The 16,282-nt window shown below is 45.9% G+C and overlaps 2 protein-coding genes across 7 annotated transcripts in view; one reads left to right on the top strand and one right to left on the bottom strand.

Moving 5' to 3' along the window:
* The window catches only part of TSC2 (TSC complex subunit 2), a 90,296-nt gene extending 82,053 nt beyond the window's left edge, over positions 1–8,243 (bottom strand). For 5 of the 6 annotated variants that reach the window (XM_088464763.1, XM_088464764.1, XM_088464765.1 and 2 more), the window contains exons 1-2: positions 8,136–8,243; positions 3,550–3,713 (exon numbers count right to left, since the gene is read on the bottom strand). In XM_088464763.1, the coding sequence (XP_088320889.1) occupies positions 3,550–3,687 (138 nt within the window). In that variant the 5' untranslated portion in view covers positions 3,688–3,713; positions 8,136–8,243. Of the gene's footprint in view, positions 1–3,549; positions 3,714–7,939; positions 8,046–8,135 lie in introns of those variants that run through there. The other variant, XM_088464768.1, reaches the window with a different exon arrangement.
* On the top strand, positions 8,224–15,086 carry NTHL1 (nth like DNA glycosylase 1). The gene is made up of 6 exons (XM_088464769.1): positions 8,224–8,479; positions 10,810–11,012; positions 11,698–11,868; positions 12,223–12,382; positions 14,176–14,281; positions 14,764–15,086. The coding sequence occupies exons 1-6, from the start codon at positions 8,377–8,379 to the stop codon at positions 14,903–14,905; spliced, it is 885 nt and encodes a 294-aa protein (XP_088320895.1). The 5' UTR covers positions 8,224–8,376; the 3' UTR covers positions 14,906–15,086.
* The last annotated feature ends 1,196 nt before the right edge of the window (positions 15,087–16,282 follow it).

Here is a 16,282-nt window from a genome sequence, read left to right as displayed (position 1 = left end):
TGCCAGGACCGTCCAGTCTCACATGGAGTCCAGGCAACACCTGGCAATTCGCCTTTCAGCCACCACCAGAGTGAGGAGCACACCCCTGGGGACAGTCTGAAGAGCTGACTGGCCAAGCACTGGCGAGACTTGTTCCAATTCTAAATCAATTCAATCTGGAAACCAGCAAATGAAACTGTACACCATCTCCCGCAGGGCATTTATTGAAAAGGTGAACAGAAATCGGTCTGCAAGTAAGATAATCGGTAAACTGGTGTCTAGCAGAAGGCCTAGGACAATCATCCATTGAGAAGGAGTCAAGTAGGATTCCTTAAACTTGAGAATCCAACTGTGCACCTCCCTAGTCCGAGAATCTAAGTATGCATCAGATGTCTATGTACACCTTGAACTTGTCTTGTACCATGGTGATGGTGACAGTCCACAAGGACTATGGCCCGTGTTCAGTTAGAACCGAAAAGCAGAGATCCGCAAAAAAGTATCGCCAATTGCGACTTTTCGCCTGTCGGAAACTTATCTCCGTATTTAATTCCATCCACTTTTCGCATACGCGAAAATTCATTGCAATAGGTGAAAAAGATTCGCCTCTGAATAGCAGGAGAAAAGAGCAAAATTTTTATTTTGTTGTGCAAAGGTGGGGAAACCACTCAGATCCCTTGGGACAGCCCCCCAAAAGGATAACCGTCAAAAAATCCCTTAAAAAAAAAAAATGAGGTAAACCCCAAAACAGTACTTTGAATATGGGGGCAAAAAAGCACAAAGTGGGGGGACAACTTCGCAATCTAGTGAAATAAGGTTCTGGGGGTGCTCTAAGAAGGGGTCAAGTGTTTTTGGGATTGCAGTCTCTTTTAATGAGGGTGTAATTTCACTTTTATTAATACTTCACTTGAGACATTAAAATATGCTAGCACCTATTTTCAGGAACTCCAAATTTGCCAGGACTACTTATGTTCTCCAAAAAATATTGCTTTATGCCATTCTTCACCACTTGTGCAAAGACGCTAATTAGAGGCAATTGTACCAACTTAAGTACCCCAAACAGTTTTAATAGGGCTAATCAGGCACTACCACATTGATCCCCAATGTTTCTGCATCTTTTTGGGGGGGTTCAGGCTGAATTCCCCGATCTGACACCACTTTCCGCCTGTTCTGACTTTGCGTGTCTCCGTTCTCGCATCTTTTGGAATTGAATTGGGCAAATAGTGGGTACGCGCACGATAAGTTTCTGCTGCTATAATACGCGATGTAGGCGAAAGGTCCGGCACACAAAACTTTATCGCAGGTGCGAAACTAATTGAATACCGCCCTATCTTGGAAATGTAAACCCATTACAGAATCTTGGGGGATTCAGGTTCAGAAAGTTTTTTAGTCCAGAACTAGACTCCCCTTTCCAACTAAAGTAAAAACAAATATTTCTGCTACTCTTATGGAAAGCAGGGATGGAAAAGCTTCTCAGGAAAAATATATAATGTATTTTCGCCTTATCTTACGGAGTGCTCTGAGATGGAATCTCAGGAAGTCCAGGAAGAGCAGTAAGTGGGCTGTAAATGGGTCCCGGGAAGAGCAGTAAATGGGCCCTGATGAGAGGAGGGTACTGGGAGTGTGCCCAGCTGTCATGCCGAAGGCTAGTCAGAGGGGCTTGGGAGCTGGCCACCTTGCTGCTTAAGCCTGTGCTGCAGATCTCCACTGGTAGTAGAGGAACACTTGGGTCTGGGGCACGGATGACAGAAAGGATCTTTTTCCATCAGTGGTCTTGAAAACTTAGGTTATCCAGTTGAGGACTGAATCGGACACCCACAGAGAATGCGACTCCATAGCCTTTTTTGGCTCTGCATCAATCACTGGTGCATGACACATAAAAATTGCTCCAGGTCCCATAACAATGGCGGCTTCTGCCAGATACTCTGGGGGCTCACCGATCGGCTCAACCAGCATTAGCAAAACCCATTTTGTTTGGTCAGAATCCAGACCCTCAGGCCAATTGTTTAAACAACCTTTCCACAGCCCTAATGACCCAAGCTGAAGCTAAAATAGGTCCAAGGTAGGCTCTGCCATGGTGGAAACAGTCTTAAGTATGGCCTCATTTTCTTATCCATCCTATTACTAAGCAGAGTTCGGAATTGGAACAGTGGTAGCCTTAGAGAGGCATGGTACTGGAGCATCCACCCTAGGCATGGCTTACCATATTGCAGTCTCCAAGCTGCAGTGAGGATAGAGTTCCTGCAAACCCAACACTGCAGCAAACAGGTCTCCAACGGAGGTGAAGATTGGAAAAAGTAACTTCCGTTCCCATCAAACAGCGAAGTGCCCTGAATCTTCAATTCCACACAGACCCCAAGGGTGAGTTTTATCAAATCTTCGAGAGATAAAGTAGAGAAGTCGCTCATAGCAACCAATCAGTTTCTGTCATTTTTCTAGCACAGCCTGTAAAATAACCAATGCGGATTTCGTTTGCGACTTTATATATCTCTCCACTTTATTTCTCTCCAAGATTTTAATACTCTCCCCCTAATTTCTAGGGTGTGAACTGACAGCAGGCAGTATAGCATCCACCCCCAGCTTCATAGTCTATTCAAAGCCTTCCGCTGCCAAACCTGCCTCGGGGGAGACAAGCAAAATTCTGACTCCTCCCGACTCTTCGGAAGCACCGACAAGCTGCCGCTTCCAAGGTCTAGAAGTGGTGGTGGTAGTCATGAGCCTCTAAGGAAGAAAACAGCTGCAGGAGACCCTACAACACCAGTGCCATGCTCTGAGACAGAGCTGGGTTGTCAGGTGCCATCGAAGTGGAGGCAAAAGGCAGTTGGTGGGAGTCAGCGTAGGGAGCAATTGCGCTTCCCATGGCTCCATGACCGTACACTACCTGCAATGGCTCGGCCAACGGCAACACCATGGCAGCAGATGGGAGCTGGATTACAGAGAATAAAACTATAAAAAGAAGAAGGCTGCTGTCAGCATCCATAAATTAAGTCCAGTTCTGGAAAGGCACATCACAAAACTAAAGTTCCCAGACAGCCAATGGGGTATAGAGGGGGAGGAGCTTCATCTTTTTATCTGCAAATGAAAAACGTGCCCAATCTGACTCTATAACCCCAAAGTACTCCTGTGTCCTGCAATGGATGAAATAAGATAGTCATAGTTTTATATAACTTGGAAATTCAGGGATCAGAATATAGCAGCACAGACTGTTTAATCAACCATCAAAAAAAATATGTCCGGCAGGAAACAGGAGCTAAAATATGCTTGTATGAGTGTTCATCATACAACCTATATTCTCTCTGCCTGCCAAAGAAGCAACCATATAACCCCCCCCACCACCACCCCCTACTCATCCGGGCCATCTGTGTGCATCAGCAGAAAGCAACCAGGGAAATAAACCATGTGATGGTGACTATTTCTAGCAGAGAAGGTAAAATCAGGACATTAGAACCCTATACGTGTGTGAAAATGAAATGGGATAGTTTATCCTTGTGCGTTTAGTTCCCATGCGACAGTCTGATAAGGAGACCAGGTTTATGCCTGTAAAATGCTGTACACCCCCGGCCGCAGACTTACTTTCAATAATTCTGCAGTGATGATGTACTCTGGCTGTCTACACTCCGAAGGTTTCGATTTGCCACGTGCAGGTCCAAACCCCAGGAGCATTTTCACCTTTTCTTTCAGGCCAGAGTCTCGGCCCACTGGCCTGGCCATCGCTGCAGTGATGTGGGGGACGGGGTCTGTGTGGGCACAAAAGCAACCTGGCTGTTAAAGGTGTCATGTTCTACCTCAGTACCAACAACACGTGGAGAGTAAACATGTACCCATGGCACAATCTTCACTGACTAGAACACGATCATCATATTGGCTATAACCCAACAAAGGGTGGAATTCAATGAGCATCGCGGGAATGTAGCTCCCGGAGGTACTCAATTGCTCATGCTGTAAGCCCACGACTAGCAAATTTCTGTTGGCGCTGTCCTGAGGTGCAAGCAAAGACCAGTGCTGACTAATGCCTTGGGGCTAGTCACGCCTTACTGTATGTGTTAAAAGTAGGGGTGAGCGGATTCGGTTCTACTCTGTTCCGTTCGGTTTTAAAAACGGAATCTTATTGGATATCCAAAACTCGTGACAGCCGATACCCAATAAGATTCGGTTTTTAAATCCGAACGGAACCGAGTAGAACCGAATCCGCTCACCCCTAGTTAAAAGCATGGCGCCAACACTTAAACCATGAGAGAGACAGTTTTTCCATGACTAAGCAGCGGGCATTAGTGGCAGTATAAAGTGCACCTCACGAGATAAGTGCCAGGTGCGATGCCATCAATTGAATAGGTCCTGGCACTTAACATGGGATATACAACCCTGTGATGGCAAATGAATTTCCCCCCCAAAGAGTACAGAGCACAAGCTTACCATCTATAGTAAAATAGGTGTCCGATACAGGGAGTAAAATGTCACAAAATGGGGAGGTGGCAGGAATTTAATCGCCATGTGCCGTGCCAGAACATCGCATCTGCCATCAACACAAGTTTTCTCTCACGGCCATAAAGGTGCAGGGGAAAACATGCGACACTACCGTAATTAACGAACTTTATGCAGCAAGCCATCGGGGCACATGCCAAATTTTACTCCACCCATAACGCATAATTGGGTAGTTTTATCAAACCTTATATAATGGAAAAGAATGCACTAGACAAATGATAATGCTGTGGGCAAAACCTCCACTTCTCCCTTTTAGGTTTGAGAAAACCTTCCCCAATGTTCCATCCAGAGAGTAAAATGAAAATTTCTCAGCTGACCTCAATGTTAGGCTGGGGCCCATTGGGTCGTTTAACAAAAACAGAAGCAGTTAGTGATGTGATTCAAAGTGTTTCAACACTGGAGTGCCAAAAATCATGGGGTTACAGTAATGGTAGGTGGAGTCACTGTACTGTGACGTCTTGGAAATACCCAGACTTGCATCAGTTGTAATCAGACTTCTCGTGAGTCTAGGCTGCTCATGGCAACGCTGGGTGAATTATCGAAGTTCGAACGGAGCATGATGCCAGAAGGATAGGACACTCCATTTCCGAAGTTGCGGAAATTCAATATTCCTTGATCGACTGTCGAGTGTGTACCGGGAGTACCTCATGAAAGGCATTACCACCCGTGGACAGCGCACTGGATGACCACAGGTGCTTAATAATTGTGACCAGTGACTTCTGGCCAGAATTGTCCATGATAATAGACAAGCGACACTGGCTAAAATCACATCCACATTCAATGCAGGAGGTGTCAGACGTATATCCAGCAGGTCAGTGAGGCGTTCTTTAGCTTCCATGGGATATGGAAGCAGAAGACCAACCAGTACGCCCCCATTAACACTACAACGCCGGACACAGCGCCTCACCTGTGCTTGTGACATTGCTAATTGGACCCTGGAGGACTGGCAACATGTGCCATGGTCCGATGATTCACGATACCAGTTGTTTCGGGTGTGGCGCAGACCCCATAAGGCCATGGACCCCAGTTGTCAAGGCAGCTTGCGGTGGTTCTATAATGGTGTGGGGTGTGTTCACGTGGTATGGGTTGGGTCTGCTGGTCCGCCTGAACACGTCATGGACCAGTAACCGCTACGTTGCATTGCTTGATGACCATTTGAAGGCCTTCAGGGACTTCATGTTACCCTCATAACGATGGAATATTCCAGCAGGATAATGCACCATGCCATCAGTCCCAAGTTGTCCAGAATTGGTTCGAGTAGAATTCTAGAGAGTTCTGACGAATGGTGTGGCCACCACGTTCCCCCGACATGAACCCAATTGAGTATTTATGGGATGTGGTGTAGAGGTCCATATGCTCCCAAGATCCTGCATCTACTGCTATCAGGGAACTGTGGGAAGCTATCCAGACGGCACCATCTCTCCGGGGGTCTTCTGTCCACTTGTGGTATCTATGCCACGTCAAGTTGCTGCTCTTTGCCAGGCTAGATGGGATCCTACATGATACTAGGCACCTATCCTATGACTTTTGGCACTTCAGTGTATATTACTACAATAACGTGCATATAAATCAGTGTTTGGATATTAATATAAGAACCCTTGATAAGATTACTATGCTAGTTAAACCCTTCGCTCAGAGCTACTCCTCATATCCAGCTGATTGTCACCATCACTGATCGTTGTATATTCATTTATGATTATCCAGAGAACTGAAACCAGCACAATATAGACTAAAATTTAAAAAAAAAAAAAAAACCTCTAGAAAAGCAATGAGCAAACATGTTTTCCTTCATAAAATAGTCTCCCTGTACCTTTCATCTCGCATCAGTTATAACGTGATTGAAGACTGACTTTTTATTTTATTTTTTTCAAATGAATGCGTTTATGACAGAGGTCCCCAAACTCCACCACTACAGCCCAGGTTTTAAGAATATCCATGCAAAACCGGCCACTTAATACCTCAGCTAATTTGATTTAACCATATGGACTTAAGCATGGATTTCCTTAAAACCTGGTCTGTAATGATAGAGCTTGGGAAACTGGTTTATGCAATTATGTATGACTTATGCGTCAACACCGAACAGCCAGCACGCTGTCTGCGGCACAGTTATCTTGGTGACAATCGTCTTGTGAAATCTGTAGAATCCTTTGCTCGGCTATAAACAGCTGTTTTACGCCATATGTTTTACTATATACAGTACAGTGCTGTAGTTGTATAGATCTATACCACTCAAACTGTACTGCATACCTAGTGGGAGAGGCTGCCCCACCCTGCACCATTAGCTAGCACCCCCATACAGCACAAAGCTAATTATTGGTAGTCCCTCCAAAGTCACCCTCTTATTGCCACAGGACTATGCTATGCAAGAGCCGAGGAAGTAACTCCACTAGAGAACTTCGTAGGGTAGGTTATTAAAGTTTGGTCTTAACACAGAAGTTGACGGCAGACAAAAGCCATTTGGCCCATCTAGTCTGCACATTAATTACGGTTAGGAGCTTGGTTAGGGTCAGGGGTTAAAGAAGGTTGATAGGGTATTAAGAGTTAGGGGTTTGTTAGAGTTGGGGGTTAAGGTTGTTTGTGTATCAGTGTTAGGGTATTAAAGTTAGGGATTTGTTGAAGTTAGGGGGTTAAGGTTGTTCGCATATTAGTACTTAAAATATTAATTTCTAGTTTTTGTTTTTTTCTGCGTTTCCCCAGAATATAAAATATACAGGGCATCTGCCCAGACATGTAAAGCAATGCTCAGTGCAGTAAAGATTCTAATTAAAGTATGGGGGCTCAGATAAGGGACCCCACTGAAGTGACCTATTGTGAGCAGTCCAGGAGTACCACCTCCATTAAGAAACTACCCTTATTCTTCCAACAGCATTGCTCTTCTCCAGCCTACTTACATTGATCAAACCTATCATATTAAGAAACAAATAATAGCTTTATAGGGCAAAACCAAGTCAATAAGATAATACATTTCATTTAGTGTCACAAATCATTCCAATATCACAAACCACACTGATCCCAAAGAGCCTGGCACGATATCCACAGTGATTGAATAATTGGAGACACCTTGGTATAAACTATAAAGTCATAAAACATTCCAACAGACAGACAAGTAATTAGCTTCAGGCCAGTTAAAGAGCACAATAAATCCAACATACATACCACCATGCAACCAGTGGGCCTCTCAGAGGCTAATCTGGGGCTTCCTCTAATGCCAGGTCCACACCACTGATGCCAAGGGACCCAGTCACATGACCAGCAGCACTTTCCTGCCCCTTAGATGGGGGATCACAGCAACCAGGAAGCTTGCACTCTAATTCTATGCCATTACTATTTCTGAATGAACCCACAAGAAAGCATTACTATTACAAGGGACCTCTGCACCCAAAGCTTACAATGCATTCTCCCACTAAAATATATATATATTACACACAATTATGGTATTATTAACATGCAATTGATCTTCAAGGTAAAATGCAAGATATACTTATTGCACAGCAGCAGGCTCTAAGAAGCCCCAGGCCACTTCCTAACCATTGCACACAACTATACTGCGCAGAAGGTAAACAGCAGCCATTGACGTGGGGACAGTATTGTGCGATGCACAGTGGCGGACACACATCCAGGGACACGCACACTAACACCAGCCGCCGCCTACAGACACAAGCACGGGCTGTACAGACCTGACGCTGCTATCCCACCCTCCTCCTCTGTCTGTCACCTGCTGCAGCCAGCAGCTCTCTCACTACTTAAGCCCTCGGCTTCAGGGCCTATAGGCACCGCCCCCCGGCACGCCCATCGTCGCGGCTACAAGCGCCAACCCGGAAGCGCGGCGCGCAGGGGCTGCCGGGAGTTGTAGTTCTCCTGGGGGTTTTATTGTCTCTCTGTCCCGACTCCCTGTATGGAAGAGGCTGGAGTGCAGCAATGAGCGCTGGCAGGGTGACCAGGAGCAGGAGACGGGTGCTGGGGGGTGTGATACAGGAGCTGGGCGCAAAGAGGCATTGTGGGAGCCAGAAGAGGCATGCAGGTTAGATTTACAGGGGCATCTTATATTATATGGAAGTATATTACTTCACTTTCTAGGTGCTTTCCATTCAAAATGCAGATATGGATGCCTGGTGTGGAGGCTGCATGCCCTACCAGCCCAAGCATGAGTTGTGTCCTTATCTATAGATACCTAGTACTGTCTAATTGATCATTAATGTGAAGAAGTAAAATCCATAGATAATTAGCATATATTCCTTTGTTATAAACTGCTCCTATTTGTAAACTCTTTACTATGTACAGGTGCTGAGAACCTGCTGGTTATAAATTAATTGTACCCAGTTCCTCCCACTTTTATGTAGTGTGTGTGTGTATATATATATATATATAATATATATATATATATATATATATTGCAGCAACTCGACATGGCGTCAATTCCACAAGGGGACAGTATATCTCTGGAGAGATGTTGATCCATGCCACCTGGATAGCTTCCGACAGCTCTTTCATATTTGTAGGATTCAGGATCTTGGGTGCGAATGGTCCTCACCACCAAATCCCATAAATGCTCGATTCTGTTCATGTCAGGTGAATGTGGTGGCCACACCATTTTTAAGAACCCTCCAGAATGCTCCTCGATACTAATTCTGGACAACTTGGGTCCGATGACGCGGTGCATTATCCTGCTGAAATATTCCATCGTTGTGGGGCTTCATGAAGTCCATGAGGAGCTGCAAATGGTCATCAGGCAATGCAACGTAACGGTTACCCGTCGCTGAGGTGTTCAGGCAGATGCGGACCCAACCCATGCCACGTGAACACACCCCACACCGTTATGGAACCACCACCAGGCTGTATGGTGCCTTATTGACAACTGGGTTCCATGGCATAGGGTCTGCTCCACACCTGAATCCTACCATCAGCCTGAAACAACTGGAACCGTGACTCAACGGACCATGCCACATGTTGCCAGTCCTCTAGCATCCAATTATTGATGTCACAAGCCCAATGAGGTGCTGTGTCCCATGTCGTAGTGTTAACAAAGGCACTGTGGTGGGTCTTCTGCTCCCATGGAAGCAAAAGAACGCTACACTGACCTACTGTATCTGTGTCTGGCACCTCCTGCATTGAATGTGGATGTGATTTGAGCCAGTGTTTGTCTGTTACCACTGACAATTTTGTTGCTTCAGCTGAGTGTGCTAGAAGCACCAGAACACAGAGTGACACCCCAGGCACGATAGAGGAACTGCACTGGTTGTAACAGGTGCAGGGTGCTAGAATGTAGACTAGTTGACCCCAGTGCAGAGTAATGATGTGAGCAGTGTGTTGGGGGGTCAGATGCACATATAGAAAGATTCCTGCACAGGCAGGCAAAGGAGACTATCTTGTGGGGCACTCTTAAATAATATATAATGAAAATTAAATAGATATGCTAAATTAATTAAAACATAAATTTTTAATAATACTCTTTAAAATAATAGTGCACAAGGCACGAAAAAGATCATAAATATAATTCAAAATTAATTCAACAAATAAATATATAATATAAATAAAGTTCAACACAGTCCTGCTTAAGAAGAAAATTATTCTTTCTATGGCAGAAAAAATCTGTCCCATATATGAGGGAAAGAGAAAAATTATATGTATCAGCAAACACAGGCAGACATTAGTCAATATTGCAAAGTGTATTGAATCAGAGATACCAGAGATGATTCAATACACTTTGCAATATTGACTAATGTCTGCCTGTGTTTGCTGATAAATATAATTTTTCTCTTTCCCTCATATATGGGACAGAAGAATTGCTCTATAAATATCTTCGCCCCATTTTTTTCTGCCATAGAAAGAATAATTTTCTTCTTAAGCAGGACTTAGTATTGAACTTTATTTATATTAAATATATATATATTTTTTTTATTGAATTAATTTTGAATTATAATTATTATGATCTTTTTGGTGCCTTGTGCACTATTATTTTAAAGAGTTTTATTACAAATTGATGTTTTAATTAATTTATCATATCTATATAATGAAAATTAAATAGATTATTTAAGAGTGCCCCACAAATAGTCTCCTTGGCCTGCCAGTGCAGGAATCTTTTTCTATATTTGTAAGTTTTGACTATTGGGCACACCACCAACAATGTCTAATTTGCAAAGGGAATATCTATTCCTAACTACAGTTATTATGGTTGTTGGTTTTTTGTTTGTTTTTTTCATATTTATATCCACATATTTATTAATATATTGTTCCCCTGTGCAGAATCTTTTCACACCCTCTCCTTTCCCTGTTTTTTCGGGGGGGGGGGGGGGGGGGGGGTCAGATGCATCTCTGTAGGAAATAAAGGTAATATGTCAAATTTGATTTCAGGTAAACCTAAGAAAACTCCTTCAGGACGGACACGAGTGCAGGTGGAGTACGAGTCCGTTGAAGACCCAGAGAAGAAGCAGAGGTGGGAGCCGAAGAATTGGAGGGCACAGCTGGAGAACATCAGGCAGATGAGGAGTGCCCGGGATGCCCCAGTGGATCAGATGGGGGCTGAGAAGTGTTTTGACCAGAGTGCTCCTCCAGAGGTACAGTTTAGCCCCGCACAAGTATCTCACCAACTTGTCACAAATCATACTTGTCTGCATTCTACAAAGGTCTCAAGAGACTTGCAAATGTGTTCAAAGTAGAATTTTACCTACAATCAAGAATGCTAGTTTTGGGTGGAGTTCAGAGACCACATGAAATACAAAGTTCTATTTCCCTCTGGTCCAGCGTTCACCCATAACTGCTTTCCTTGTGAATACTCCAGCAAACATTTGCCTGATTCCAATGATGTTTGCAACCTTGAAAGTCAGCACCACTGTTGTAGTGTGAAAAAGGCCCACCTCGGTAGTGCACTGCATCATATTGCTAGACCCCCAGCTTTCTGAGGGATCTGCCGATTCCTGGTAACGCTAGACTGATGGAAACGCTGGGCTGACGGAGAGCAGAGCCTTGTATTACCATATCTAAGGGAACTCCTCACAAATTTAGTGAAATTATGCTTTACGTTCTATAAGAAAGGGACCATGTTTTGTTTAAGTACTTGACAATAAATATACCAGCGGTTCTATTCCTGCTTACCAGTGCTTTGTTCCTCAAGGTCCTGAGTGACTCACTGTAACTGGTGCTATGTAGCCATTCTCATCCTCAGGATGAGAGAGGTCGTTGACGTCTGAGCGCTGATCTTTACATAGCTGTTTACCGGACAGAAACCATCTTGCTTTGCAGGTGATGCGCTACCAGGTCTTGCTGTCCTTGATGCTCTCCAGCCAGACAAAGGACCAGGTCACCTCAGCGGCCATGACCAGGTTACGAGAACATGGTCTGACCATCAGCCAGATACTGGAGATGGATGAGGAGACTCTGGGGAAGCTTATTTATCCCGTGGGATTTTGGAAGGTGAGATGGGCAACGATGGATATGTGCTCATTGTTATTTATTTATTTTCATGACGTCGTCTTGTCGTCTCCACAGAGAAGAGGCAGCCATTTTGTGTGCTCCACCAATATTAAGCCTTGAATGCCTCAGTGATGTGACTAGTTCTTTCTTGGCTCTCTGCGTTCTCTTGACAAAGTGACTGACTCTTCCCTGCGCAGGTTATGTTTTTATATGGTGAACCATATTCACAAAACTGAAAAAAAAATATCGATCTTAAAGTTACAAGGGCAATTTCCACTCTGGCATCTAACCTTTTGTAAACTTACTCTGATAGTGTAAATTGGGGACAAGAATCATTTTGTTTTCTTACTGCAGAGCAAAGTTAAGTACATCAAGCAAACAACAAGGATCCTACAGGAGAAGTACAATGGTGACATACCTGATAATGTAGCAGATCTGGTGAAGCTTCCTGGGGTGGGACCCAAAATGGCTCATCTGATTATGGACATCGCTTGGCACAAGGTGTCTGGGATTGGTAGGTCTTAGCAATGTGCCCATGTTGCTACTCTGCACGCTGGCTTTGGTACCCTGCTGGACATGGAGCAATGTGAGCAACGGTCGTGTAACCCGTAACAACCAATCATGTTTGTGTTTTTTATCTAACCCGTCCTAGTAAATTTGCAGAATGTGTTTGGTTGCTATTGGTTACAGTACTGCTTTCCTCATTGTACCATGTTATTGTAACCCCATGTCATTGTGTAGGTGGCATTAAGTGCATATGTTGTCCGCCCCCTCTTCACTATGCCCTGGCTAGCTCAGTGGTGTGGGTGATAAAGTGACTAAGGGGTCCCCGCACATACACGTTTTTTATTAAAAATAAATTCTCGGCGGGCATGGACATAGGTGATGTCATGTGGCGACGGCACAGAAAAAAAGCAATAAGTTGGGCGCCAGACCATCTCTTACAAAATATGTTCTCTTCATTAAATGACTGCTCCAGCGCGTGACTTGGTTGCAAAAATATAAATGATAAAGAAAAAATAACTGCATCTCCTTCTCCCCTCCTGCACAGTACTTGGGTCATAACAGTGAGGAGGAAAATCTATACATTTACTCAGCTCATCTGCATTTATTACATTCCACAAAGTGTTACTCTGAGCTGCCTCTCGCTCTCATTGTGCAGCTCCTGGGGCTCGCCATTCATCACAGCACAGGGACAGCAATGTACTCTCCCATTCATAAGTCTGCAAAATGGCCTTTCCCCCTGGTCTCTCCTCCATGCCACGTCATAACTTACAGGGTCTCACTCAGCCTTCCCAGCTTGCAGCACTTCCCCTAAGATGTTGGGGCTCCTCTACTGCCTCAGCTCTCCTTCAATTACAGCTTCACTCCCTCTTTTCCTGCCTCAGCAGGGAACCCTTTTCCCCACCTGGCTGCTGGTGGCATTTTTATAGGGTCTCCCTCTTTCTGCTAATAGGGGGCTCTTACCCTTTGTCTTATGGGGTGACACATCCTTCTCTTCACTTACTTGCAGCCATGCTGCACAGCGTTCTCTACTCACAACATAATGGGGTTACTCCTCCTGTGCGGCCACCACACGCCAGCTCCCCAAAACCCCAAGAGAACCCAGGATCCCCTCCATTTCCTGACTGTGATGTCCTCCTCTCCTCTGTCCTCACTGATGTATCACACAGCTATATCACTCCACCATTCTCCGCACTGACAGATCACACAGAGCACTGTATCACTCCGCTCCTCACTGACAGATCACACAGAGCACTGTAACACTGCGCTTCTCACTGACAGATCACACAGAGCACTGTATCACTCTGCTTCTCTCCTCACTGACAGATCACACAGAGCACTGTAAAACTGCACTCCTCACTGACAGATCACACAGAGCACTGTAACACTGCACTCCTCACTGACCGATCACACAGAGCACTGTATCACTGCGCTTCTCACTGACAGATCACACAGAGCACTGTATCACTCCGCTTCTCACTGACAGATCACACAGACACTGTATCACTGCGCTCCTTACTGACCGATCACACAGAGCACTGTATCACTGCGCTCCTCACTGACAGATCACACAGAGCACCGTATCACTCCGATTCTCACTGACAGATCACACAGCACCGTATCACTACGCTCCTCACTGACAGATCACACAGCACCGTATCACTACGCTCCTCACTGACAGATCACACAGCACTGTATCACTGCGCTCCTCACTGACTGTATCGCTCTGCCTCTCTCCTCTCTAACACATCACACAGTGTAGCTTGTGTAACTAGGCCTTAATAGCCTGCGCTCTCTCCCCAGGTGTGGACACTCACGTGCACCGTATCTCTAACCGACTGAAGTGGGCGAAAAAGGAAACAAAGACCCCTGAGGACACTCGAGTAGCCCTGGAAGACTGGATGCCCAGGTGAGGCTCTTCTTCTGTTTCTTAAGGGTCAAGTCATTGTGTTCTCTGCAACCAATAAAGTATATCATCTAGAAGTGTGATCTTTTTGCCATAGTGTACATACCAATGAAACCATTTTGTAAGGCGGCAAAGTGCCTCCATCTTGTTTCACCACAGACCGGAGTTGAGTGGGATGATGGATTACAAGCCGCATAATCAGGGATCTAGATAGTAAAATGTAAAGGGGGACAACCTTACCTAATATTTGTAGAAAACGAGTGTCACCCATGTAGACGGGCCCCAGTGAGCACATGCACGCCGTCATGCAGTAATGGCTGGAGAATGGAAACGTAGCGAGGACGCAGTTCGGTAATGGTTCACCGACAGTAATGCAGACAAAGGCAATAAAAGGACCAGTTGCAAACCTGCGTCTTCCAGCTCGTTGCAGACTTTTTTTTATAGAATGCGGCAGTTTTACTCTTTGCCTCTGTTTTTATCCACAGGGATCTTTGGAGCGAGATTAACTGGCTTTTTGTGGGGTTTGGGCAGCAGGTCTGCCTCCCCGTGGCCCCTCAATGCTCTGAGTGCCTAAACAGGGACATCTGTCCTGGAGCAAAGAAGACTCGGTGCACCCCCGCACCCTGAGAAAGGGGAACTGGAGGGGAACAGACTTTTCAGCCATTAAAGACTGAACCTGATCCAATTATGAGTTAGACTACTGTAAAAATTAGGTCACGTTTCTACTAACCTTCGAAAGATGCAATTTCTTTACTTTTAGAATGTATATATTTCTATGCTTTCAATAAATGTCACATTGTTTCGCTTTTTTACATGGTGTGCTTTTGTACGTTTATGGTAGTGATTGGATCTTTTGGCCGAGCTGCTCGGGGGAGGGGGGGGACCAGAACTTGGGAGGGGTGCCCTCCCTGCCAGTCATATCTGGATTCTGACCGCCGGAATCCAGAGTGCCTGCATCCCGTACCCATCCCGTGTGCATGTGTATTTTGGGAACTATTATTGGGTTGTCATGGTCACTATTATTGGGTTGTCATGGTCACTCCCCTTAGGCGATGATGGCAACGCCTCCTGTCAATTGAGAAGAAACACTAGGTGCAGTGTATAATTTATTTTTCTACTTCAGGGTCCATAGGGTATCCACAGGATACCTTGGGTATAGGTGATGACGTCTGGCATCGGGCACCATAGAGTTAAAGTTTTCAGCCTCCCAGGATGCACTAGGGTCCCCCTCCTATACCCCGATCCCGAGCCAAGGCATCTCAGTTTAGTTTGGTGCCCGGCCGGAGTCTGATGCACCTGTTAGAGGGGGGCCATGAAGAGCCCCTGAAGTTTTCCTCAATGCAGCTGTTGCTGCACTTCTGGAAGTACAGCATGGACAGTCAGTCCTGACGTCCATGCTGTCTTCCTTACACCCCCGCCGGTACCAGAACGCCGGTACCGATCCGGGGATGCTGGTAGGCATCTGGGGTCACAGCTAGCGGTGATCCCAGATGTTTAGGACCATGGCCGGATTTAAGATGGACAGCAGGTAAGCAGCGGGGTCCCGCGGTGGGTCCCCGCTGATACATGGTCCAGAGTCCCCAGGCAGGGGGCTCCCTGGGGACTGGCTGCAGCGTGGAGCCAGGTACTAACCTGCGCTTCCACTACCCCCCTGGGACAGCAGGACCGCGGCAGAGCGGTAGCGCTGCGGCGTCCCAGGGGTTAAATGCATGCCAGGGGAGCGCGCCTTCCCTGTCTCACAGCCGGCGCCTCCCCCGCTGCACACAGCCCTCTCTGCACACGCCGACTGGCCCTGTGGCAGCGCTCCTCCCCCAGGCCAGCCTCCTCTATGCTCCTCGGTGGTCATCTTCAGCGTTCACGCATGGTGAACGCTGCTGGAAGTCTGAACGGAGGCATCGTAGTCTGGGTCCCCCCGCATACCTCTCCTCCGCTGTGGTCAGGTCTGTGTATGTAGCGCTGTGTCCTACCAGACTTTGTGTCTGTGTAGTTGATTCATCAGCGCTG

Source organism: Taudactylus pleione, unplaced genomic scaffold (assembly GCF_031769625.1).
Source record: "Taudactylus pleione unplaced genomic scaffold, aTauple2 ptg000061l, whole genome shotgun sequence".
Lineage (NCBI taxonomy): Eukaryota > Metazoa > Chordata > Amphibia > Anura > Myobatrachidae > Taudactylus > Taudactylus pleione.
The sequence above is the reverse complement of the archived record's forward strand: the minus strand, read 5'-3'. Positions and strand labels throughout refer to the sequence as shown.